General features: G+C 40.7%; 1 protein-coding gene across 6 annotated transcripts in view; it reads left to right on the top strand.

Moving 5' to 3' along the window:
• The first annotated feature begins 1,037 nt into the window (after positions 1-1,037).
• The window catches only part of CADPS (calcium dependent secretion activator), a 487,405-nt gene continuing 461,702 nt past the window's right edge, over positions 1,038-26,740 (top strand). For 4 of the 6 annotated variants that reach the window (XM_058437125.1, XM_058437123.1, XM_058437122.1 and 1 more), the window contains exon 1: positions 1,039-1,839. In XM_058437125.1, coding sequence (XP_058293108.1) covers positions 1,399-1,839 — 441 coding nt within the window. In that variant the 5' untranslated portion in view covers positions 1,039-1,398. Of the gene's footprint in view, positions 1,840-26,740 lie in introns of all 6 variants that reach the window. The other 2 variants (XM_032149412.2, XM_058437124.1) reach the window with 2 other exon arrangements.

Below are 26,740 nucleotides of genomic sequence, written 5' to 3'. Positions count from 1 at the left end.
AGAACTAGAAAATACATAAATATAGGCGATGAAGTGGAGAGGTCTCTAGATAGCCTAAGTTCTGAAGGTGGCTGGTGGTTTGTTTTCATCCATCTGCGTGCGGGTCGCAGGTTACATTCAGCACGTTGGCCAGCTCCCTCGTTTACCGGGTTTATTGGCCTAAGTGAAAAGGGCAGGGAGAAGGCAGGCACCATCTGCTGCTTTGTATTAATAGTTTAACCGAGAGGCAGGGGTGAACAGAGTGCGACGGTCGACGCATTAGATGTTGACGCCGCCGAGTTCTTCGGGTGTCTTTGTCTGATCGCGGGGTCCCCAAGCCTCCACCGAGCCAGAATGGAGGGAGGGTTAAGCAACCAGAAACCCTTCTATTTTTCTGGTAGGCTCACCTCAGCAGAAAGCATTCCCAGGTCTTGGGAACTGAAGAAGATTCATCACAGATTTTGGGGGTGGGGGGTAGGCAAGGGCGGGGGCGCTACATAAATGGCTGAGTTGCCTGGTCGAAACACCAATCCATTCAAAATTTGATTCACTTTTATTTTAATTAGACTGGGCGCATGCGGAATAAGTTGCTGGAATCAGAGTTTACACAGGTGGGATAAATACGCTGCCCAGCCCCCACGCCCCCCACGCCCCAGGTGTAAAGAAGCCTGGGGAAAGGAGATGGACCCTTTCTCTCCCGTATAAGATCTCACGGACTTCCTCCTCCTAAGTAAGACCTCTCGATTTAGCGTCTCCAAACAGCCCGCTCGGCTGGTTTCTGGATTTCTCCCTCCCCCAAGAACTTTTTGTCCGCGGGAGGGAAAATGGGGTTGAGGCAATGAGAGCCAGAGATCAAGAAAAATACTATCCACGAAGCCGGCAAAGAAGGAGGGTGGCAAGGTATTGGGGTCAGAAGTACTGAGGTTCTGAGGACGCTCCGCACTCTCCCCCCTCCAGCCCTCTGCAGCAGCCCTTTACGCCGCGGACACGGGAGAGTTAAGCCAATAAACACGTAAGCGCCGCTCCCTCCCCAATCGGCAAGATGCCTCTTCGGCTCTTGGCTGCATCGACAGCTTGCAACACTCGGCATCTTTTCTGGAGGCGCCTCCTTCAGCGGCCGCAGATGGCATCCGGCTGCGGGCTCGAGGCTCGCAATTGATTCTCCCCCTTGCCCACCTCGAGTCCACGGACGCACCTCTTCCTTCCCCTCCTCCCTTCGCGCTCCTGGGTCTGAGCCCAGCTCGCGACCGCCGGGCAGAGGATCAGTCGCGGCGGCCGAGGCTGAGCAGCAGCGCTCTCGCTCCCTGACCTGGGGAGAAGCGCCCACCCGGGAGAGCTGATCCCCAACTGCCTCCAGCGCCCCCCACCTTTTGCACTCCAAGCCCGGGGCTCCAGAGACCCCGCTCCCCAGGCGCCACTATGCTGGACCCTTCGTCCAGCGAAGAAGAATCGGATGAGATCGTGGAAGAGGAGAGCGGCAAGGAGGTGCTCGGCTCGGCCGCGTCCGGCGCGCGCCTGTCTCCCAGCCGTACCAGCGAGGGCTCGGCCGGCAGCGCCGGGCTGGGGGGCGGCGGCGCCGGCGCCGGAGCCGGGGTGGGTGCAGGCGGCGGCGGGGGCAGCGGTGTGAGCAGCGGCGGCGGGGCCGGGGGGCTGCAACCCAGCAGCCGCGCTGGCGGCGGCCGGCCTTCCAGCCCCAGCCCGTCGGTGGTAAGCGAGAAGGAGAAGGAAGAGTTGGAGCGGCTGCAGAAAGAGGAGGAGGAGAGGAAGAAGAGGCTGCAGCTGTATGTGTTCGTGATGCGCTGCATCGCCTACCCCTTTAATGCCAAGCAGCCCACCGACATGGCTCGCCGGCAGCAGAAGGTAGGTGCGCCTGGGAGGCCCAGGGAGCAGCACCCGGACGTCGCCAGGCGGGCGGGGCGAACAATGGGAGCTGGCGGCGCAGCTGGCGAGGAGGAGCAGGAGAGGTGGAGACCGCGCCCTGGGGAAAGGGCTACGAGGCCCCCTCCCAGCGGCCGGGCTCGCCCAGGCCCAGCCCAACCCAGCCTGGAGCGCTCCTGGAGCTGCCTGGGACCGGCGAGGGCCGCGGAGCGCAGTGCCGCTTGCCCGAGTCCCCCAGCCCGGGAGCGTTGGGGAGCGAGGCAGGCAGGTCCCGCTTTGTGGCCCGAGAGGCTCGGGGAGTGATTTGCTGCCCGCGGCGCCCAGAGAGGCCTTGCTCGCTTGCAGGGCTCCCAGCGCTCTCCAGCGGCGGGCGGCTGCGCTCAAATCCGGGCCCGCCCTCCTGGGCGTGCATTCGGCGGGCGGGGGCAACGGCAGGTGGGGGCGCCGAGGTGGAGGGAGAAGAGCGTCTTGGAGCAGTGCTCCGCTCGCTGGGGCAGAGAGCAATCGTAGGGGCAGGCGGGAGAAAGCAAGCCCAGAAGGCGAAGCTTCCCGTGACTCTGCGAAGGGCGCCCTCCTCTCCCTGCCCGGGTCAGCTGATCACCGACTAGGGTCGCCAAAGAGTCCTCGGGCACTGCTTCCTTATGGCTGGAATTCTCTCCAATCCCCCTGACCCTTCCTCACTGACCCCAGAGCAGGGGCACGCCCTCTGGTCCTTCCGTCCGGGTCAGCCCCTCCGCCTTCCTCTCTTTGACCCTCTTCTCCTCTTCCCAAGGTGACTTCGCCGCCACCTTCTGGCTCGCCTGGGTCCTCCAAGCCCTGCCACTACTGCCTTGATAAAGTACAGCTGCAAAAAGCTTCGCAATCAGAGGCATCAAAAGCTTTTTCTGTCTGAGGCTGGGGCAAGGCTGAGGCTGCTCTGGGCTGCCTTTGATGTTAAAAAAAAAAAAAAAAAGGGCGCCTATTTCTATCAGCTGTTCTTTAGCTGGAGAAAGGGATGAGGGGTACTGCAAGGTGAGGGGCAGTGGCGGGGGGTGGGGACAGAAGAGAAGCAGTCAGGAACCCAGTTGGAGTGAGTTGGTGAAGAAAGTCAGCGTTCTATTCTCTCATTTAAATAAATTTGCAGCACTTGAGCTATCAGAAAAGCCAGTCAAGCCCCACACAGAGGCAGTGTGAGAGGCCAGTCCTAACCCCATCAAGACTGTGAGACTAGTGTCTTAAAATAGTGCATTTTTCAGGTGCTGCCATTTAAGGCTAAATTACATGTTGCTGTAGTAGCATTAGGTTTTCCGTATTTATCCACTCTTACCTTGAGTTAGCACAGATTTCTCTGTTTTGCTTACATGTGTACACACACCACCCAGCACTGATGATTTATTTCAGCCATCACGAGCTTGGATATCAGTTTTATTAAAAGATAAAACTCATTTCCAGGGTGAGAGACAGGAGGTGGGTTACGCACATGACTCTCCATCTCTATCTGTGGCCCCTTGTTTTTTCAGTTCGTATTTTGGACTGCCGTAGAGCAAAAGTATCCTCAGAGAAGTAAAAGTTTTCGGGATATTATTTTAAGGCTGGATGTTGAGTCCACAGGGCCTAATATTTCACATTTCAGCTTGGAATTCCTATTGTAATTGTGTCTTTATAGCATGGGAACTTCAACCTCCAAAATCTATCCCAGTAATAACAGCATCAGCCAAAAATATCCCATTCCTTTGACAATGAAAACTGTGACTTTAAGTGTTAGGTCGAAAGGGGTGGGGGGGATGTCTAGAGACATTTATCAAAGTCTCTACAGCTCTGTCCTTTAAATAGATGCTTAAGTCCAGAGCTAGCATGGAGAAATAAATCCCACAGAGACACAGTTCTTCTAAACAGAAACTTCAGTTACCTTAGAGATCATTATAAGGCCAGATTTTTCTGATCTGATTGTATGTTTTACCTGAATCCACTCAAAGCTGTGGTTTTGAGGGGCATGCTGGTTGCATTTTTACAGGTGACCTTAACCTCAGAGAGACTCCAGGACAGATTGATAACACTGACATTTGGTCAAACTATTCTTAGTTGTCACAGCAAACTGTTGCTAAATACATATCCCAGTAAAGCTATCCCAGGGCTGTTGGCTATACTGGGAAGCTAAACTAAAAAAAAAAAAAATCATATATATATATATATCTCCTTATTACAAAAAGAAGCTTTTTCACTGCTGTAAGTTTTTAATGCTTTTCTAGAAGTGTGTTTTGCTCCTTCAAGTAGAAAGCTTGGAACTCTGATTTTTAAAAAATAAGCAATCATTGAGTGTAATTAAAAGGTTTGCATAATCACTGTGGTAAAGTTTAAAGCCAACAAATAGAGTTGATGAGCTAAAGTTAGTCTTGGAGAAAGACAAACTAGTTGTAAATTAAACATGAGTTTGCAGTAGAATAGAAAAGGATGAACTAGAAAAAGTCAGAGGAAAAATGTAGAGAAAGGGATAGGGTGATATGGAGGTCAGAGAGAGAATGAGATCTATAAAAAGGAATTGCTGAATTGTGGAGAAAAGACCATGTTGTACAGAGTATAATGCACCGTATGAAACCAACTAATCTATATCACAGTACTAACTACCACTTTTTCCAGTACCTACTATATGCACTGCACATAGATTATTTTTTGAAGAATAGATTTTATCTTTTTGAACAGCTTTCAATTCACTGAAAAATTGATAAATGGTACAGAGTTCCTATATACTCCATATCTAATTTCCCTTCTTAATATCTTACGGTAATATGGGACATGGGTTACAATTAACTAATATTGATACATTATTATTTACTAAAGTCTGTAGTTTATTCAGATTTCCTTAGTTTTTAGCCAAAGTTATTTTTTTCTGTTCTTAAGTCATTTTTTAAATCTCCTAACTCTAACAATGTACGAATTGCCATCCTTGTTTTTAAAAAAATGAAACTTGGAAATTTTGTTACTTGCCTAAAGCACCACGTAGATGGGTAAAAGATGGCAATTGAAGTGTGAAACATTCTGATTCCAAATCCTATATTTTTAATATGAGATACTGGCTAGAAATAGTCTAGGATAAAAAGAGCCCTAGAATCCTAACAACATGTCAGGTGTACTTCTTTACCCAGAGTTATTTCTCTCTGAATTGAGAGAGGTCCTCCTTTCTTCCCCTATACACCCATCAAATATAGTCACTATGGGCAAAGTGAATGCTTAGGTTTAACTTCTTAAAGAATATGAAGGAGAGGGATGGGCTGTGAGTGGGTAAATTTGAATACTAGACTGTATCGACTTTTCTATGCCGTTTAAGCTGAAAGGAAAAAGATTTTAGCTCAGAAGAACACTTCGGAAGGAACAGAAGGAGACAGTACTATCACTTGGATAATTTTGGTAATTACGTTGGTTTCACTTTTACTGAGAAAAAGAGCATTCCAACAATCTTCCCAATTAAAGAGGGGACTTTAAACGGACTATTTGAAAAAACATTTTATCATTTACTGGTATATTATGTTACATTACTGTGAATTGAAATATAACATGGTGGAATAATTTATGACCAAAACAAAAATCTCCCCACCAGAATGTAACAATGTATGTTTCAGTAGCTCAGAAATGACAGTTTGGAAAGCAGTTCTTTGATTTTCTTCTTCTTTTGTCAGAATGGTAAAGTGAATACCTAGAAGTTGGCATGGCAAAGCTATACCATATGTTTCTAAATTATGTAGTAACGGTGATGGGTGGCTACCTTGTGTGAACTAGCTGCTTATAGTGAGGAAATGTAAAAGCAGGCACTGTTAGCAATTCATGTAATATTTAGATTGACATGACCATTTTTTAAATGAGGTAGGAATTATTCTAATAGTCTAAAATGAGTATTGTGTCTATATACATAGGTATAGTGTACACGTGTGTCTGTGTATGATGGGGGAAAAGGGTAATCCTTAAAACTGTCTATTACACAGGAATTCCTATTTCATTCAAGAGGACAAATGTCTTGTAAGTTCAAGCTACTCATTTCCGTATGATTCAGCTTGTATCTGCCCAGGAAATTATGGCTAATGTTGAATCATAGCCATAGAAATTCTCTCCTTATTCATTTACTTGGGCTTATTTGGGCAAGACTAAAAAGGCATACCTTTCATAAAAAGACCTAGTGCTAACTAACTATATATGTGTGTGAGAGAGAGCGCAAGTATGTGTGTGATTTGAATCAGTAATAAAGTTGTCTACTCATATATTTTGAGGCACTTGGGTCTACTCAAAATTCTTAAGGTTTGCTTTGTTAGTGCAACATATGACTTGCATTCTAAAAAAAAAAATTATACCTTTTGAGAGAATAAAGTGACCATTAAACCAAGTTTTCTTCAAACAGAATTGTTTCTCTTCATCAGGGGAAGAACTGAATTATTTAAATGGGCTTGTTGGCATTCTCCCCGCCCTATTTTCCTTGGTGCATTGGAAAGCCCCTGTTATGCACTGATAGCAGAGACTTTCTGAAGATGCAGAACACCATGAGAGGTTCTTGCCTCATTACACACCTAGTATAGGCTTATGATTCCCTAAAACTGGACTGAAGAACAAAGGAAATTAAATGTTTCATTCCTGAAGAATTGCACTGAGTAAAACGATAAAAGTCAAATGACTTAGGGATCTTCCCACTGCAAAAGCGAATTTAATAAACAATCATAAGCTATCATATTGAAATATAACCAGCATTTGTGACTTGGGGACAGGTGTCTATAAAACTTAAGCTGGAATGATGAGAGTTCTAACCTAGAAATAAGTTCTAAATAACTGACCAGTTACTCACGGCACCAAGCACTCACCCAGGCTCGATGGCAGAAGAAATTGGTACCTGTGAGATATGGTTCCTGAATTGGGGGAGCTTCTAGTTTGGAAGATAACATACATATATGTCAAATAAGCTGAATAAGAAAGTTTTAGTTGTAAGACGCTGATTGGAAGTACTAAAGTGGGGAAGGAAGAAAGAAGAGTGCATGCACACACAGGATCTGATACAATAGTAGAAAAAATCTTCATAGAGAAAGTAGACTAGGGTTAGGTCTTTAAGAATTAATTTCATTTGAGTAAGCATAGGAAAAACAGGTATTGCAGTCTGGAGAAGAACACTAGGTAGAAGTGTGGAAAAGAGTCACTGTTAGACAATGTCAGATTCTGTTGGTTCTAAGTGGCAGAAACCCAGCACAAGTGGCTAAATCAAAAAAGTGGTTGAGTGACTTACTGGTTCATGTAAGTGAAGAGACTGGTACAGAAGTGACTGCAGGAATGGCTGGATCTAGGAGCCTAAATGACTTCCATAACAATGAAAAAAGCTACATGATGAAGGGAAAGGATATACAGATTTAGCATCCATAATCCAAAAATATACTATCTGAAATGCTCTAAAATCTTTTTGATCATGACATGATGCTCAACAGAAATGCTCATTGAAGCACTTTGGATTTCAGATTTTTGGATTAGGGATGCTCAACCAGTATGACGTAAATATTCTAAAATCCTTTAAAAATCCAAAACACTTCTGCTCCCAAGCATTGAGGATAAGGAATACTCAGCCTATATTTTGAAACCTGTGTTTTAGCTCAAACCCTGCCACTAAGGAGCCACTGATTGTAGGCAAGTCTCTGGGATAATTTCTTAATCTCTCATGTGGAGAGGGGGATGGACAAGCTTCGGATAATTTCTAATGTCCTCTCCAGATATAGGAGTTGATAGTTCTTTCTGGACAATGAGATTACTTTTTACCAAGACGTATAAATTCATTCAAAGTTGTATTTGGTATGCTTTTACATTACAAAAGAAGACCGTGTCTTAAAGAATCCAAGATGGTTAGAGATGAAGTTAGATTTCATTAGTCCAGCTGTCTAAATCTTCACATAAGGTGAAATTTCAAAAGGTTATAAGACAGCAGACTACATGAGAAATTGTAAACTGTGGCCTATGGGCTGAAACTGATCCACAAATGCATTTCGTCCACAAAGCACTTTTCAAATTTTGAATTAGTTCTCAACATTTAAAACTATCAAAATATTTCACATAAAAAATCTGGATTTCTGGCTTCTCTTACAAGTAAATATGACAACACTGGGCCTGAGTTTTTATGGATTTGCAAAAAGGGATGGAAATAAGACTACCCAACCATCATTTAAATAATAGAATGTTAATCACTTTTAACTAAATTGGTCCAAGATACCCATCCACCATGTAAATCTGGATGGTAGGATACCAGCTATCTGGTTCTTGCCAGCACTGTCTCCTTTTACAATTGCTTAACAAGTATCAGTGATCTGACCCTGGCCCCTGTAAAGCATCCAAGAGAAGGATCTGAAATTTAGAACTCTGTGTTCCCTGTCTCTGGCAACTACAGTACTTCTCTTGTTGGTTTTATAGTTTTTGCTAAATTGGAGGGCCAATGATCAAAATTATTACTTTTTCATTTGTCAGTCTAGGCACGTGATAGGATTACTTTTCTGTTTTTAATAGATGAGGAAAGGGGGATGAATTCAGCCAATGCATTGAGTCTAGCCCTTGCTATCGATATATTGATGGACAGTGAAGGACAGTGGTTAAGGGTATAGACTGTGAAATTAGAATGCCTGGGTTTGCTTTCTTGGTGTACCCTTAACTCTCTCTGTGATCGTAGACAATTAACCTCTCTGAGGCTCAGTTTACTCATGAATGAAATGGGAATTGCAGTGGTACCTTGATCATTGGGTTTTTGTGAAAATTAATTGAGATAATATAGTAAAGCTGTTAGAACAATATCGGGAATGTGTAAGTGCAATACAAGTGTTAGCTCGTGTTATTGCTAAGTTGATATGTGCAGTGTTTTTATCTGAAAGGATTGGGCAAGTTAATATATATGAAGTACTAGCCATCACAAGCCTTATATTCATTATTGCTATTATCATGATTATCATCATGAAACACTATGGAGGAGTTTGATGAACTAAAATGCAAGAATACCAGAAGGCAGGTAGTTATGATTAGAGTATTACCTATAAACCAGATGGAGGTCCAGGGTACAATACATCTCTGTTCTTTCACTTTTTTTTTGAGACGGAGTCTCGCTCTGTCGCCCAGGCTGGAGTGCAGTGGCACGATCTCGGCTCACTGCAAGCTCCGCCTCCCGGGTTCACGCCATTCTCCTGCCTCAGCCTCTCCGAGTAGCTGGGACTACAGGCGCCCGCCACCACGCCCGGCTAATTTTTTTTTGTATTTTTAGTAGAGACGGGGTTTCACCGTGGTCTCGATCTCCTGACCTTGTGATCCGCCCGCCTCGGCCTCCCAAAGTGCTGGGATTACAAGCGTGAGCCACCGCGCCCGGCCTGTTCTTTCACTTTTGTTGAGACATTTCACTTGTATTTCTTTTAACAAAAAACAGGGACCCATTTGTCCGGCTTCAAAAGCTCACTTTGAACAAAAGTAACATGGATAGAACTCATAGGAAATATTTTAAATGGCTAATGCCAAGCACACGTACATGGGAAGATTTGCCACAAGCTTATCAGAAGACTCAGATAAAGGGGTCTTGGGTCACTCAATTGGTAAATGATGGGATCCTCAGAGTTCCTTATTTTCTTCATAGCCACTATGAGGAAAGGCACTATGCTTGTTATCATTGAATAGGTCACCTGCCTTTTTCAAGTCCTAATATTTTTGTCCTCAATCCAAATAGCTCTTTTAAAAATGTTGGTTTACACTAATGATATTGACTATTACCATATTGTTACCATTAAAAATGAACTCATAAAATGCTTTTTTGTGTAGAGAGTAAATTCTAAGCATGTATATATATATATATATATATATATATATGTTCAAAACTTTATATATCTAGATAGAGTAAGACTCGCATAAGTAGGTAATATGCAATAGAGTACAGAGACTAAGACCTCTAACTCTGTGGACTGTCAGTCCCTGGTTCAAATTCCTGGTCAGCTCTGTGACATGTTGACTTTGTGACCCTGGGGACGTTATCCATGTCTTTACTTCTTAGTTTCCTGATCTGCAAAATGGGGAAAAATTATTAAGCATTGTAAGAGAAAAAAAACATGTTAGTTGCTTAAAATCTTTAATATGGGGTACATGGGCAAATATTATCAGTAACAGTAAAAATAGTATTCTTGCATTTTAGTTCACCAAACTCCTCCACAGTATTTCAGACTACAATACCTTTGCTCATACTAGTTCTTATTGCAAAATATCTTTCTCACCTTTCTTCATGCGATTCATTCTTGTTCGTCCTTTAATTATTATAACTCAAGTGTTACCTCCTTTAAGAAACCTTACTCAAAGCTTTGTAGTGGGCTAAGTATTGCCATAACTCCTTAGTCAATCTTTTCTTTTACCTCCTATAGTTTATATTTAAATTACCCTTTTTACACATGCCAATCACTCACTAGTCAGTAAGATTCCCATCTCCCAAAACAGTACCTGACATGTAGTAGGTGTTCAGTAAGTGTTCAACTGTTGAGACTTCACACTGATGCTTTATTTCCTAGAGAGCTTCTAAAGAGAGGAAATAGTCTTAAATACAGTCACCTTTATTACAGAGGCGTTGTCTCTATAATTTTTACTTTTATAAAAGCTTCTCAGAGTAAACCAATTACCAAATGGCTTCAAAATAAGTTATGTTACATAAACATGCTATTACCTTTGACTTTGTTTGTTAATACCAAAAAGTGACAAATTTCTAGATCCATTACAGAGAAAAGTCTTCTTTATGAATCCCTTGCAATGAGTGAATCCTAGTTGAACTTGAATCACCATAGTGTGTGTTTAAGTGATCAAACATTAAAATCAGCAGAAGCCAAAGAAATAAGTTTTCATATTGGGTATGTGTTTTTTAGTGCATTTCATTTGATTTAGTCAAAATTAGGTTGTTTAATTTACCATAAGCCACAATGTTGCCAAAGTTATATCACAGAACCTGTAAGTTCTACATATTTAGGCATAAATAAATGTGCTCATTTTCTCTACTTTTATTCTCTTACAGGATTTTGGCATTATTTTCTGTTATTTTATTGTAAGATGCCTAAAGTCCTTTCTGGGTGTAGTTAAGGTATAAATAAATAATAACCACAGAGCTACTGCATATTGGATATGGTAATAAGAATACGCTATATAGAAAACATCAATAAAAAGTAAAACTGCTTCTTAGATATGGACTTTTCTGATACATTTCACTAGTCAAAGAAAATTACTTTTGCTCTGTTATTCCTTTTATTTTAACAAGTGGGAAAAACGTTTGAAAATAAATTGAATTATCAAGCCCTCAAGTGTTCGCATCTGCTGTCTGCCATGCTAAAATTGAGAGATATGAAATAAATTGATAATATATTGATGTCTTTTCAGCAGCCCATGGGAGGAAAATATCAGCTCATCATGTGCTTCTCAGAATTACTTATGTGCAGTAAAAAAGTTTTGGGATACTTTGAAGTTAATTTTTTTTTTTTTGTTTTTAATCCTTAAGTGTTCCAAGAGCATATGCTAAGTTACAAACCCTCTGGGAGTGGGAATGCTTTTAAAAAGACAATGGGATTTTGGCAAACATGCCGAGTGGTCCAGAGAATCTACTGTGCCTCTTAAGAAAGCAAAGGGAAAACACTGAAAATTCTTGCAAATAATTATGCCTTCTGTTGCCCATGTAGAAAAACAGCTTTTTGGTGTGGATGGTAGGCATAGAGTTGTTTAAGCAAATGAGTTGAAATATATCCTGAACATCTACATTGGCGATTTTTCTGACAAGTATAGCAACTGTTGTCTATAAGGCAGTGTGTCATAACATACTGTGTTCAAAACATTTCTTGGGGGTTCTTCCATATTCAAGTTTTGTTTGTTATACATCATGAGACAATGTTGTTTGAGCCACTTCTATGTATAAGAAACTCACTAGATCCTGTAGAAAAAGTACGTAAAGTCATTTTAGATGGCCTTCCTGACCTCTAGGAACCTAGCAATCTGGTTGAGAAGTTGAAATACACCGACGTGGACTAACTCAATATAGGGTGAGTGTCTGAATTGTAAATATTGGTGTTTCCTAGATTTCCATTCTTGGCTCTTGTTACGGATTTATTATGTTCCCCCCAAATTTATATGTCAGATTCCTAACCCCCACTGCCTCATAATGTGACTTTATTTGGAAGATTAAGATGAGGTCATTAGGGTGGGCTCTAATCCATTATGACTGATGTCCTTATAAAATGGGGAAATCTAGACCCAGAGATATGCACACACGGAGTCCACGTGAAAAGGAAGACAGATTGGCGTGATGCTCCTACAAGCAAGGAACACCAAAGATTGTCCGCAAATTACCAGAAACTAGGGGAGAGGCATGGAACAGATTCTTACACCTCAGAAGGAGCCTACTCTGATGACACCTTGATCATCACCTAGCCTCTGACAATATCTGTTGCTCAAGCTACACAGTTGGTGATACTTGGTTATTGCAGTCCTAACAAACACAGCCCTCTTCTTCTGTCCATACCGTCTCTCTCAGCAACTTCATCCCTAACCGTGACTTTAGCTACTAACATCTCTACACTTAAAATTTGCGAATCTTTTGTCTCCAGCATAGGCCTCTTGCCAGACTGCCAGACCCATACATCTAGCCATTTGCATCAGTGCTGCTAAAGGTGTGGCCACAGACAGGTGCAGGTCAGTGAAAGCTTTGTAAAGAACTTGGACTAGAATGTAAATCAACTCATTACCTTCTTCTGCAAAGAAATCTTGCTATCAAAGTTGTCAGCTGTATTGAGTAGTACGGATAGTGATTAAATTGATGTAATTTCTGGTATAAGCACTTTATCTCCGTGAGGGCCAATAAGAAGTAGTTCACAGATGACACAGGTCTACAGAGCACACTTGGAGAAGCAATGACCTCCATGGCATCTCCTTTCAATGTCCTCACACCATCCAATGATACAATTTCTCTTCTCATCCAGATTCTTTCCCCTTATATTTTCTAACTCAGTGAATGGCCACCCAGTGGTGCTACCATATAACTGAGCTGGCCAAGGCACAAATCTGCAACTCATCTTAAAGTCTTTGATTATTCATCCTCACCACCAAAGAGTGCATGTGTCTGCAAATTGTTTGATACCATTGTTTCAAACAACGGCTGAGAATTCTTCTGTAGCTTTCTGTTGCCTGCACAGGATAAAATCGAAACTTACTTCCATGGCCTAAGTAGATCTTTGCTCCCCATCCAGGCTTAACTACTGCAGTTTTTCTGCACACACCCTTCGCTTCAACCCATTAAGCCACTTAACATCCCTGTGCTGTCCATTGCTCTCCGTCAGCCTCAGTATCATTGCACTCCTGTTTGAAAAGCCCTCCCTTGCCTTTAATTACTTTCCTAGGTAGAAGGTAACACCCAGTTATAAGGTACAGGAATAAATAGTTAGCGTTCATTGGCCCTTTACCCTGTGTAGTCACTGTTCTATATATTTACAAGCCTTATTTAATCTTTATAGCAACCTTATAAGATAGGTACTAATCATCCCAATCCTACAGAAGAGGAAACCAAGAGGAAAAGCAGAGAAGAAATTTGTCTTAAGTCACAGATATAGTACATAGGTTGGGGCGGAGGCAGTCTGACTCCAGCCTTTACACTTAACCACGTGCTATGTTAACTACATTGAGGCATTCAGCACACCTTACTTCAATGTATAACTGTTCTTTTTCTTTCTCCTGACTCTGCAGAGATCATTTAGTCTCCCCAGGTGTCTGACAGATTTTATGTGTATATAATAGGTGTTCAATAAATAGGTGATACATGAGTTCATGATTGTTGGTTCATAACTATTCAGAATAGTAATATATATTCTCTACAATTTGTAGCCTATCCACTGAGATTATCTCATTGCTTCATTAAAATAGCCCTTTGAGTATATGTGAGACGAGTTATAAATTCCTGTTTTGCAACAAGTAAAAGGCAGGTCCAGAGAAGTGCCACTGGTTGGAATGGGCTACAGAGCACAAACCTGGGCCACTTAACTGCACCTAGGGCTTCCTCCCATTGCACTGTCAGACTTGGATTTACAATAAGAATGGCCTGGGCCATTTTAGACTTTTTAAAAAATTGCTTCATTTTATGTAATCATTATTTTATTGCAGAATTGTGAAAGTCATAGTGATTCCCACTTTTAGAGGGTCTACCCCACCTCATAAAAAATTTAAATATATGTCACATTTCACATCTACTTGGTTATTGAAAAAACTGGAATGTATGTTTTTCAATCTTGCTTTTGAAGCTATTTGTCTATATAATAAATGACTATGATTTCTCAGGAATCATGGTGCATTCAGAGGAATCCCTGAAAACTTAAACCTTGGCAGGGCGCAGTGGCTCACAAATGTAATCCCAGCACTTTGGGAGGCCGAGGCGAGTAGATCACAAGGTCAAGAGATCAAGACCATCCTGGCCAATGTGGTGAAACCCCGTCTCTACTAAAAATACAAAAATTAGCTGGACATGGTGGTGCGCGCCTGTAATCTCAGCTACTCGGGAAGTTGAGGCAGGAGAATCACTTGAACCCGGGAGGTGGAGGTTGCAGTGAGCCGAGATAGCATCACTGCACCCCAGCCTGGCAACAGAGCAAGACTCTGTCTAAAAAAAAACAAAAAACAAAAAACCATTGTTTTCAATGGTATCAATATTTTTATGAGGACTACATTTAACAATTAATGGAGTCAAAGTCAATATGTGTTTGGAAGTCACTTAATTGAATATTACTTTAGATTTTTCATGTTTATTCCTACATTTTGAAGACTATATTTAGGATCTTGGATTTTTTTTATCGCCTTGGAGAGTTCCAAGGCTCCAGTCCCTATGCCTCTCTTGCCTAATGAATGAAATAGCCTTTGGCCAGGCTTGGTGGAAGAAGTGGTATTTGAACTAAGCCTCAGGCTGACTGAGAAGATCAAGTGATAGCAGTGTGATACATTTTGAGAGAAGGGAAGGATACTTTCAACTCTCTTTAGAGATGAGCTAATGCAAAGCAAATTTGAGGACATGTGAACAGACAAATATAATTGTATAAGATTCCAATATTGGACCGAAAATAAGAACAAAGGTTGGTTCATGATGGTAGATGCCCTTCACCAAGGTAAGGGGATTGAGGAGTGGGGGACTTCACATTGTAGGCAATGGAGAACTGCTGAAGAATTCTGAGCGGGACAATGACATGACCAATGTAGCATTGTAAGAAGATTAACTGAAATGTGTGGAAGCTATGGGGAAAGGAGAGAAAAGAAGAATATAAATGTCTTCACACTGTGAGAGAAGGTCATGAATTAGGTTTGAATGTTTTATCCAGCACAGATCAGTTTTATAATTTTGTGGGGAGATTTGTAGAAAAATCTCAGAAAATCAATGCCTATATGTAGAAGTATCTTGAATCAATAGTTCAAAGGCATTTCCCTACAGCAATTGTTGATCTTTGTCTTCCTTTTATTAGAGTAACTTTTATGTACTTGTCACAATGTGTGGGCTATGAATGTTCGTTTTTTTTTGTTTTTTTTTTTGTTTTTTTTTTTGTTTTTTTACAAATTCTAAAAATGTAAAGCAAGATGCCTGCCCTTTAAGTTATATTTAATTTTAGTGACCGATACTCTGATATGCCCCTGCAGGTGCAAAAACTCTTCTGCATAACATTGTGAAGCACATAATGACACTTGGACAAAGCTCATACGGTTGAACCTAGCATAATTTCAGAAAATGTACATGTGATTCCGTCTGGCTTCCAGCTGACCTAAAGGATGCAGATGGAGTTTAATCTAGCCCCAGGAAAGCATGAGCCCCACAATAAACCCAGGTTTATGTCAAGCCCATAGAAGGAGAGAGGAGGAGGCATGACTTCTGGTGTCAGTTTGGAATCTGGGGAGAAAACTTTCAGTGTGCCCAACCACACTAAAATAGAATCTTGGATTTGTCCTTTCTCCCACATGATTTAATCTCCCAAACCAACCTAAATTTGCATAGGCACCCAGAGAATAGGGTACGTTCAAGCTCCCTGCCCTTTCTCACTCCTCCCCAAGTGGAAAGAGTCTTATCTTAGTGGTAAGATTACAGAAAAGTTATTGGATGGACCACATTTAGTGGTTAGAATTATTTGCATAAATAGGAAGCATAAGATTCCCGATCATCTGTCTCTTCTTGCACATTCTTTGGTACCATCTTTTCTATCTTTTATGTGTTAATAGAGGTGGTAAGATTTGGATCTGGGCATAGGAGTAGAGAAAGGCTCCAGCCCAGTCTTCGAAAGTTTTAATATACTGATTTTACAGCTGGCCCTTGACCAGCTTGGGTTTGAACTGTGCAAGTCCGAGGATTGAAAATATAATATTAGCAGGATGTGAAACCCACACATAGGGAGGGCTGACTTCCTATGCAGGTTCCAAAGGGCCAAAGGTGAGACTTGAGTATGCGCAGATTTGGAGATTTTAGTATATGCCAGAATGGGGCGGTCCTAGAACCAATCTCCTGCAGATACTGAGGGATGATGGTATTTTCCGTTTGTCACCATCATCTGTCAGTATAGCTCTCTTAAGAGAATAGGAGATTTTGGTTTATGGTAAGATTCAGATATTCCTGGGTCACCAGGTCATTACATCATCTGAAAGTCTTCAGAACACTACACTGTTTACCAAAGGTTTACAGCCTGCTTCCTGGAGGAGGCTGCATTTGCAGCTGAGGAACAGATAGGATTTGAACCTGGGTAGGAAGGAGAACAGATATGCTAGGAACAGCATGAGCAAAGACAGAAGCCAAGCAAAACTACAGTAAAGAGCACATAAAAGCCACATGATCAGAAAGGTAACTTAGGACCAGGTAGTGGTAAACACTGAATGTTACTAGACTGTCAGTTGTCCTTTATTTGGTAGGCAGTGAGGGGGCTTTGAAAATGATCTGTACCTCTGAGTAGCTCCAATGGAAATAACACTAAACAAAGACAGAGGGCCCATGAAAGATAATGTAGACTTCTGGGTGATTGGCAAATAGAGAGTGATTGGCCTTGACCTTGTCTTGAAGTGATGTGTTTTCCCATAAGGCACTTTGAGGCTTTATGTTTTCTGAAGAATATTGTCAACACAAACCAATGTCTCATTTGCAAAGGACATGATTTGCTCCAGCATTTTTCCATGGCCAGATTAGAAACAACTCCCTATGAGCTTTGACAAAAGCCCCACATAATTTGTCAGCCTTCCTGTTTGCCTGGCAGTGGAGGAAAGAAAAGGATTTCTTTCTACTATCTTCTTTCCACAGGCAGCCTACATACTGCTGTGTATTATGATTCAGCAGTATAGACCTTCAAAGTGAACAGGCACTGTTTAAGATGTGCACTTGTTTCAATTAATCAGAAGCACGTCTCCCCCCGAAGCAGCAGTTCTACACAATTGTAGATTTGCCATTTAGTCCAAAGAGCTTTTCATAGTTTTCTATGTGGAGAGCCCAAAGCTATCTTTCAGTCAATATTCAATTAGTATTTGAGTCGGAAGGCCATGCTGAGCTCTTAAAGAGGGGCGTAATGTGTCTCTTGTTCGCGCCTCCGTTTGCTGGTGTGTGGAAAACAATCCATTACTTATCACTAAAGAAATGTAGGTCTGCTGCAGCATAAGTTAAATATTAGACCAAATTAATAATATGTGTTTACATCCTTATGACCTGGCAATAAATAAGTTATAGTGTAAGAATTGCTGTAAAGGAGAAAGCAAATTCAACATTATACATATTATATATGCCCAAATTTAGGGAGATTTGTGGTGCAAAATATTTTCCCTTTCCCTAATCGCAGCAAGAACTCTGTGCATTTCTGTCTTGTGTACACATCCAAATGCTTTTATATAAAGCCTTCTCTAATCACTGTTCTTTGGCATAGTCTTTTGTTTCCAGCACAATCTATTACTCAATAGTATCTTTGTCATTGAGCTATGGTTTCAGAACAATAACAATTCACTCCTAAGTTTTTTTAAAAATCCAAACATTTTCTATAAATATGATAGCAACAAAGGTATCTAGAATACAGTAATTTCTTTTTATTTGTAAATTAACCTGCCTATCATAAAGCAGATTTTTGAGGAAAATAGTGATATGAGACATTTACGTTGGATGATAATTTACACTTGTTTCATAACCTTGAACTCAAGCAACACATATCCTTAAAGTAATGTGGATAAACTACAAATTTACCCAATGTGTTTAATCAATATGAACAGCCAATTGAAGTTCAAATGAAACTTTTGATTGTACATTTTAAATATAATATCTACGTATCCCATTTTTAGTAGACACAATTGGTTACCTAATTGTTATTCACTCCCCAATTCCAAACAGACTTATAATTTTTTCAGGTATGAAAAATTATACCCCATTCCCAGCTTTAGAAGTAGATACAGCTGAGTTCAGACCCATCAACACACAGCACTATACTGGAATACAGTTGGCTCACAGGTGCCCAGGTGACCTAAGTTGATCCAATCAGACCAAAGTGGAGGACTTGTATTCCATGCTTAGGGGAGAAGTTTTGCTCCTCCTCTCCTGATGGACTCTATGGAAGGAAGCATGTATCATAATTGGTACTGGCAGCCATCTTAGAACCATGAGGAGACTCAATTTAGGCTGAAGCCAAGGCTGAATATAGTGAAGTTGCTGAACTAGGGAAATGACTTCAGTTCCTGATGACAATAATGGGCCACATACACCATTAAGCCAGATCTGGAGCCCACCTTTCATCTGGACTTCCAATAAAATAGTAAATTTTCTTGTTGTGTAAGTCAGTTTGAGCCGTAGTTTTTCTTATTTACAGTAAAAACTTGTTGACCTCCTGCTGTATTTCTCTTTAAAACAGGAATTCTGGGATTTATTAGTCTTAACTCTTTATTTTGAATATGTTTAGACAAAAGTGGAAATATAATTATATTTGTAGGAAGCAACTTCTTATTTCTTCCTAACTCCCTAGATATAATTTAGTTAAAACCAAAAAGCAAAAACTTCATTGTAGATGTAAATCATGTTTTAGCACAAAATAACTTTTATTATAACTAAAAAGATAAGCAAAATGAATTCATTAAAATATTATTAAATTTTACAGTTTCTATAAACAAAAATAAACATTTTTATAGAAAAGTATATGGAAATATATAAAATAGAAACTTTAAAAAGTCACCCACCCAAAGGCATCCATTATGCACATAATATATATTTATACATCTGCATGGATGTATAGAGGTTAACATTATATATGCTTTTATATAAAAGTAATAATTCTACATATACTGCTTTGCAACCTACTTTTTGGACAACATTATATATAGGAAATGTTTCCATGTCAGTAAATATAAAAAACCATGTCATCCTTCTAAATGACTTTGTAGCAATCCATTTTATGGAGGTAACATTATTTAACCAGTTGTATTGATTTCTCTTTTTTTTTTTACTACTATATACATTCTGCAGTAAGCATCTTTGTGTACTTATCTTTCTATACTTCTCCAAATATATGTGTCTTTAATATAAAGAATATATAAAGTTAAAATGTGTTACCAATTTCCAAAGCATCTGTAGAAATTTACACTCCCACTAGTGGAGCATGAGTGAGTCTCATTTCCCATGTTAAAACTAGACATTATTTTCTGCTTTACCAACTCGATGCGTTATTTTTAAAATTCTGTATTTGCATTTCCTTTTTACATATTTATTGCCTCTTTATATTTTTTGTTTCACAAATTCTGTTACCTTCCATCCATCGTTATGCTTATTTGTTTTTAAGAGCTATTTCTATTTTAGTGGTATTAACATTGTCATATTTGTGCAATTTAAGTTTTGTCATTTGTGGTGGAACGTTTTTATGTTTGTTATGTTCAACATATTTATGTTTAGCTGAACAGAATTTTTGAATGCAGTAAAATCTATCTACTTTTCCTCTTTATAGTTCCTGGGTTTCATGCAATGAAAGACCTTCTCTATCCAAAGATTACAAAACTGCTCATATCTGTCTTCTTCTACTACTTACAGTGTTTTTTTTTTTACCTTTGTATTTTTTACACGTTTGAAATTTGTACTGGTGTAATGAATGATGTATGAATGACTTTTCAGATGACTAGCCAGTTCAACATCATTGATTAAATCTATTTGCTCTCTAGTTGTCTTAAATGCATAATGCAAATGTCAAATGCACTAAATTCTTATTAATACTATTATTATTATATTACTTTATTATATTAATATTATTAATATTTGAATTTATTTTGAGCTCTCGGTAGAAAGCCATTGATCTAATTTTCTCTTCCTGTACCATAACTATAGTGATTCCATCATTGTAGGTTTGGCTACATTGATAAAGTTCCTTTTATTATACTTTTCAGAATATCCATGACTCTTCTTGCATTTTTTTATTCTTTGGAAAAATAATTTTTTTTTCTTTTTTTTTTTTAATTATACTTTAGGGTTTTAGGGTACATGTGCACAATGTGCAGGTTTGTTACATATGTATCCATGTGCCATGTTGATTTCCTGCACCCATTAACTCGTCATTTAGCATTAGGTGTATCTCCTAATGCTGTCCCTCCCCCCTCCCCCCGCCCCACAACAGTCCCCGGAGTGTGATGTTCCCCTTCCTGTGTCCATGAGTTCTCATTGTTCAATTCCCACCTATGAGTGAGAACATGCGGTGTTTGGTTTTTTGTCCTTGCGATAGTTTACTGAGAATGATGTTTTCCAGTTTCATCCATGTCCCTACAAAGGACACGAACTCATCATTTTTTATGGCTGCATAGTATTCCATGGTGTATATGTGCCACATTTTCTTAATCCAGTCTATCGTTGTTGGACATTTGGGTTGGTTCCAACTCTTTGCTATTGTGAATAGTGCTGCAATAAACATACGTGTGCATGTGTCTTTATAGCAGCATGATTTATAGTCCTTTGGGTATATACCCAGTAATGGGATGGCTGGGTCAAATGGTATTTCTAGTTCGAGATCCCTGAGGAATCGCCACACTGACTTCCACAATGGTTGAACTAGTTTACAGTCCCACCAACAGTGTAAAAGTGTTCCTATTTCTCCACATCCTCTCCAGCACCTATTGTTTCCTGATTTTTTAATGATGGCCATTCTAACTGGTGTGAGATGGTATCTCACTGTGGTTTTGATTTGCATTTCTCTGATGGCCAGTGATGATGAGCATTTCTTCATGTGTTTTCTGGCTGCATAAATGTCTTCTTTTGAGAAGTGTCTGTTCATGTCCTCTGCCCACTTTTCGATGGGGTTGTTTGTTTTTTTCTTGTAAATTTGTTTGAGTTCATTGTATATTCTGGATATTAGCCCTTTGTCAGATGAGTAGGTTGCAAAAATTTTCTCCCATTCTGTAGGTTGCCTGTTCACTCTGATGATAGTTTCTTTTGCTGTGCAGAAGCTCTTTAGTTTAATGAGATCCCATTTGTCGATTTTTGCTTTTGTTGCCATTGCTTTTGGTGTTTTAGACATGAAGTCCTTGCCCACGCCTATGTCCTGAATGGTATTGCCTAGGTTTTCTTGTAGGATTTTAATGGTTTTAGGTCTAACATATAAGTCTTTAATCCATCTTGAATTAATTTTTGTATAAGGTGTAAGGAAGGGATCCAGTTTCAGCTTTCTACATATGGCTAGCCAGTTTTCCCAGCACCATTTATTAAATAGGGAATCCTTTCCCCATTTCTTGTTTTTGTCAGGTTTGTCAAAGATCAGATAGTTGTAGCTATGCGGCGTCATTTCTGAGGGCTCTGTTCTGTTCCATTGATCTATGTCTCTGTTGTGGTACCAGTACCATGCTGTTTTGGTTACTGTAGCCTTGTAGTATAGTTTAAAGTCAGGTAGCGTGATGCCTCCAGCTTTGTTCTTTTGGCTTAGGATTGACTTGGCGATACGGGCTCTTTTTTGGTTCCATATGAACTTTAAAGTAGTTTTTTCCAATTCTGTGAAGAAAGTCATTGGTAGCTTGATGGGGATGGCATTGAATCTATAAATGACCTTGGGCAGTATGGCCATTTTCACGATATTGATTCTTCCAACCCATGAGCATGGAATGTTCTTCCATTTGTTTGTATCCTCTTTGATTTCATTGAGCAGTGGTTTGTAGTTCTCCTTGAAGAGGTCCTTCACATCCCTTGTAAGTTGGATTCCTAGGTATTTTATTCTCTTTGAAGCAATTGTGAATGGGAGTTCACTCATGATTTGGCTCTCTGTTTGTCTGTTATTGGTGTACAAGAATGCTTGTGATTTTTGTACATTAATTTTGTATCCTGAGACTTTGCTGAAGTTGCTAATCAGCTTAAGGAGATTTGGGGCTGAGACAATGGGATTTTCTAGATATACAATCATGTCATCTGCAAACAGGGACAATTTGACTTCCTCTTTTCCTAGTTGAATACCCTTTATTTCCTTCTCCTGCCTGATTGCTCTGGCCAGAACTTCCAGCACTATGTTGAATAGGAGCAGTGAGAGAGGGCATCCCTGTCTTGTGCCAGTTTTCAGAGGGAATGCTTCCAGTTTTTGCCCATTCAGTATGATATTGGCTGTGGGTTTGTCATAGATAGCTCTTATTATCTTGAGATACGTCCCATCAATACCTAATTTATTGAGAGTTTTTAGCATGAAGGGTTGTTGAATTTTGTCAAAGGCCTTTTCTGCATCTATTGAGATAATCATGTGGTTTTTGTCTTTGGTTCTGTTTATATGCTGGATTACATTTATTGATTTGCGTATGTTGAACCAGCCTTGCATCCCAGGGATGAAGCCCACTTGATCATGGTGGATAAGCTTTTTGATGTGCTGCTGGATTCGGTTTGCCAGTATTTTATTGAGGATTTTTGCATCAATGTTCATCAAGGATATTGGTCTGAAATTCTCTTTTTTGGTTATGTCTCTGCCAGGTTTTGGTATCAGGACGATGCTGGCTTCATAAAATGTGTTAGGGAGGATTCCCTCTTTTTCTATCTATTGGAATAGTTTCAGAAGGAATGGTACCAGTTCCTCCTTGTACCTCTGGTAGAATTCAGCTGTGAATCCGTCAGGTCCTGGACTCTTTTTGGTTGGTAAGCTATTGATTATTGCCACAATTTCAGAACCTGTTATTGGTCTATTCAGAGATTCAACTTCTTCCTGGTTTAGTCTTGGGAGGGTGTATTTGTCAAGGAATTTATCCATTTCTTCTAGATTTTCTAGTTTATTTGCATAGAGGTGTTTGTAGTATTCTCTGATGGTAGATTGTATTTCTGTGGGATCGGTGGTGATATCCCCTTTTTCGTTTTTTATTGCATCTATTTGATTCTTCTCTCTTTTCTTCTTTATTAGTCTTGCTAGCGGTCCATCAATTTTGTTGATCTTTTCAAAAAACCAGCTCCTGGATTCATTAATTTTTTGAAGGGTTTTTTGTGTCTCTATTTCCTTCAGTTCTGCTCTGATTTTAGTTATTTCTAGCCTTCTGCTAGCTTTTGAATGTGTTTGCTCTTGCTTTTCTAGTTCTTTTAATTGTGATGTTAGGGTGTCAATTTTGGATCTTTCCTGCTTTCTCTTGTGGGCATTTAGTGCTATAAATTTCCCTCTACACACTGCTTTGAATGTGTCCCAGAGATTCTGGTATGTTGTATCTTTGTTCTCGTTGGTTTCAAAGAACATCTTTATTTCTGCCTTCATTTCATTATGTACCCAATAGTCATTCAGGAGCAGGTTGTTCAGTTTCCATGTAGTTGAGCGGTTTTGAGTGAATTTCTTAATCCTGAGTTCTAGTTTGATTGCACTGTGGTCTGAGAGACAGTTTGTTATAATTTCTGTTCTTTTACATTTGCTGAGGAGAGCTTTACTTCCAACTATGTGGTCAATTTTGGAATAGGTGTGGTGTGGTGCTGAAAAAAATGTATATTCTGTTGACTTGGGGTGGAGAGTTCTGTAGATGTCTATTAGGTCCACTTTATGTAGAGCTGAGTTCAATTCCTGGATATCCTTGTTAACTTTCTGTCTCGTTGATCTGTCTAATGTTGACAGTGGGGTGTTAAAATCTCCCATTATTATTGTGTGGGAGTTTAAGTCCCTTTGTAGGTCACTGAGGACTTGCTTTATGAATCTGGGTGCTCCTGTGTTGGGTGCATATATATTTAGGATAGTTAGCTCTTCTTGTTGAATTGATCCCTTTACCATTATGTAATGGCCTTCTTTGTCTCTTTTGATCTTTGTTGGTTTAAAGTCTATTTTATCAGAGACTAGGATTGCAACCCCTGCCTTTTTTTTTTTCCAGTTGCTTGATAGATCTTCCTCCATCCCTTTATTTTGAGTCTATGTGTGTCTCTGCACGTGAGATGGGTTTCCTGAATACAGCACACTGATGGGTCCTGACTCCTTATCCAGTTTGCCAGTCTGTGTCTTTTGATTGGAGCATTTAGCCCATTTACATTTAACGTTAATATTGTTATGTGTGAATCTGATCCTGTCATTATGATGTTAGTTGGTTATTTTGCTCGTTAGTTGCTATTGTTTCTTCCTAGCCTCGATGGTCTTTACAATTTGGCATGTTTTTGCAGTGGCTGGTACCGGTTGTTCCTTTCCATGTTTAGTGCTTCCTTCAGGAGCTCTTTTAGGGCAGGCCTGGTGGTGACAAAATCACTCAGCGTTTGCTTGTCTGTAAAGTATTTTATTTCTCCTTCACTTATGAAGCTTAGTTTGGCGGGATAGCAAATTCTGGGTTGAAAATTCTTTTCTTTAAGAATGTTGAATATCGGCCCCCACTCTCTTCTGGCTTGTAGAGTTTCTGCTGAGAGATCAGCTGTTAGTCTGATGGGCTTCCCTTTGTGGGTAACCCGACCTTTCTGTCTGGCTGCCCTTAACATTTTTTCCTTCATTTCAACTTTGGTGAATCTGACAATTACGTGTCTTGGAGTTGCCCTTCTCGAGGAGTATCTTTGTGGCGTTCTCTGTATTTCCTGAATCTGAATGCTGGCCTGCCTTGCTAGATTGGGGAAGTTCTCCTGGATAATATCTTGCAGAGTGTTTTCCAACTTGGTTCCATTCTCCCCATCATTTTCAGGTACACCAATCAGACGTAGGTTTGGTCTTTTCACATAGTCCCAAATTTCTCGGAGGCTTTGTTCATTTCTTTTTATTCTTTTTTCTCTAAACTTCCCTTCTCTCTTCATTTCATTCATTTCATCTTCCATCAGCGATACCCTTTCTTCCAGTTGATCGCATCTGCTACTGAGGCTTCTGCAATCTTCGCGTAGTTCTCGAAACTTGGCTTTCAGCTCCATCAGCTCCTTTAAGCCCTTCTCTCCATTGGTTATTCTAGTTATCCATTCTTCTAATATTTTTTCAAAGTTTTTAACTTCTTTGCTATTGTTTTGAATTTCTCTCGTAGCTCAGAGTAGTTTGATCGTCTGAAGCCTTCTTCTCTCAACTCATCCAAGTCATCCTCCATCCAGCTTTGTTCCGTTGCTGGTGAGGAACTGCGTTCCTTTGGAGGAGGAGAGGTGCTCTGTTTTTTAGAGTTTCCAGTTTTTTTGTTCTGTTTTTTCCCCATCTTTGTGGTTTTATCTACTTTTGGTCTTTGATGATGGAGATGTACAGATGGGTTTTTGGTGTGGATGTCCTTTCTGTTTGTTAGTTTTCCTTCTACCAGACAGGACCCTCAGCTGCAGGTCTGTTGGAGTTTACTAGAGGTCCACTCCAGACCCTGTTTGGCTGGGTGTCAGCAGCGGTGGCTGCAGAACAGCGGATTTTCGTGAGACCACAAATTCAGCTGTCTGATAGTTCGTCTGAAAGTTTTGTCTCAGAGGAGTACCCGGTTGAATGAGGTGTCAGTCTGTCCCTACTGGGGGGGTGCCTCCCAGTTAGGCTGCTCAGGGGTGAGGGACCCACTTTAGGAGGCAGTCTGTCCGTTCTCAGATCTCCAGCTGCGTGCTGGGAGAACCACTACTCTCTTCAAAGCTGTCAGTCAGACAGGGACCTTTAAGTCTGTGGAGGTTCTTGCTGAGTTTTTGTTTGTCTGTGCCCTGCCCCCAGAGGTGGAGCCTATAGAGGCAGGCAGGCCTCCTTGAGCTGTGGTGGGCTCCACCCAGTTCCAGCTTCCTGGCTGCTTTGTTTACCTAAGCAAGCCTGGGCAATGGCGGGCGCCCCTCCCCCAGCCTCGCTGCCGCCTTGCAGCTTGATCTCAGACTGCTGTGCTAGCAATCAGCGAGACTCCGTGGGCACAGGACCCTCTGAGCCAGGTGCGGGACACAATCTCCTAGTGTGCCGTTTTCCAGGCCCGTTGGAAAAGCGCAGTATTGGGGTGGGACTGACCCGATATTCCAGGTGCCGTCTGTTTCCCCTTTCTTTGACTAGGAAAGGGAACTCCCTGACCCCTTGCGCTTCCCGAGTGAGGTAATGCCTCGCCCTGCTTCGGCTCGCGCACAGTGTGCTTCACCGACTGTCCTGCACCCACTGTTAGGCACTCCCTAGTGAGATGAAACCGGTACCTCAAGCAGAAATGCAGAAATCATCCGTCTTCTGTGTCGCTGGGGCTGGGAGCTGGAGACCGGAGCTGTTCCTATTCGGCCATCTTGGCTCCACCCCGGAAAAATAATTTTTAATGATTTTATCAGTTTTAAAATAAAATATTGCTTGGATTTTCACCTAAATTCTGTTGTATCTGTAGATTAACATAAAGAAAGCTGATATCTTTATGATATTGAAACCCCACCCAGGAACTAGGAATATCTCTGCATTGATTCAAAAGTTTTTGATGTACCTTAATTTATTTTTGTAGTTTTCAATGTACATGGCCTATGCATTTATTGTTAAATTTATTCCTAAGTAAATTGTAACATTTACTAGCTGATCTTCCTTCACTGACTTCCTGC

This window comes from Hylobates moloch, unplaced genomic scaffold, assembly GCF_009828535.3.
Source record: "Hylobates moloch isolate HMO894 unplaced genomic scaffold, HMol_V3 SCAFFOLD_4, whole genome shotgun sequence".
Lineage (NCBI taxonomy): Eukaryota > Metazoa > Chordata > Mammalia > Primates > Hylobatidae > Hylobates > Hylobates moloch.
The sequence above is the reverse complement of the archived record's forward strand: the minus strand, read 5'-3'. Positions and strand labels throughout refer to the sequence as shown.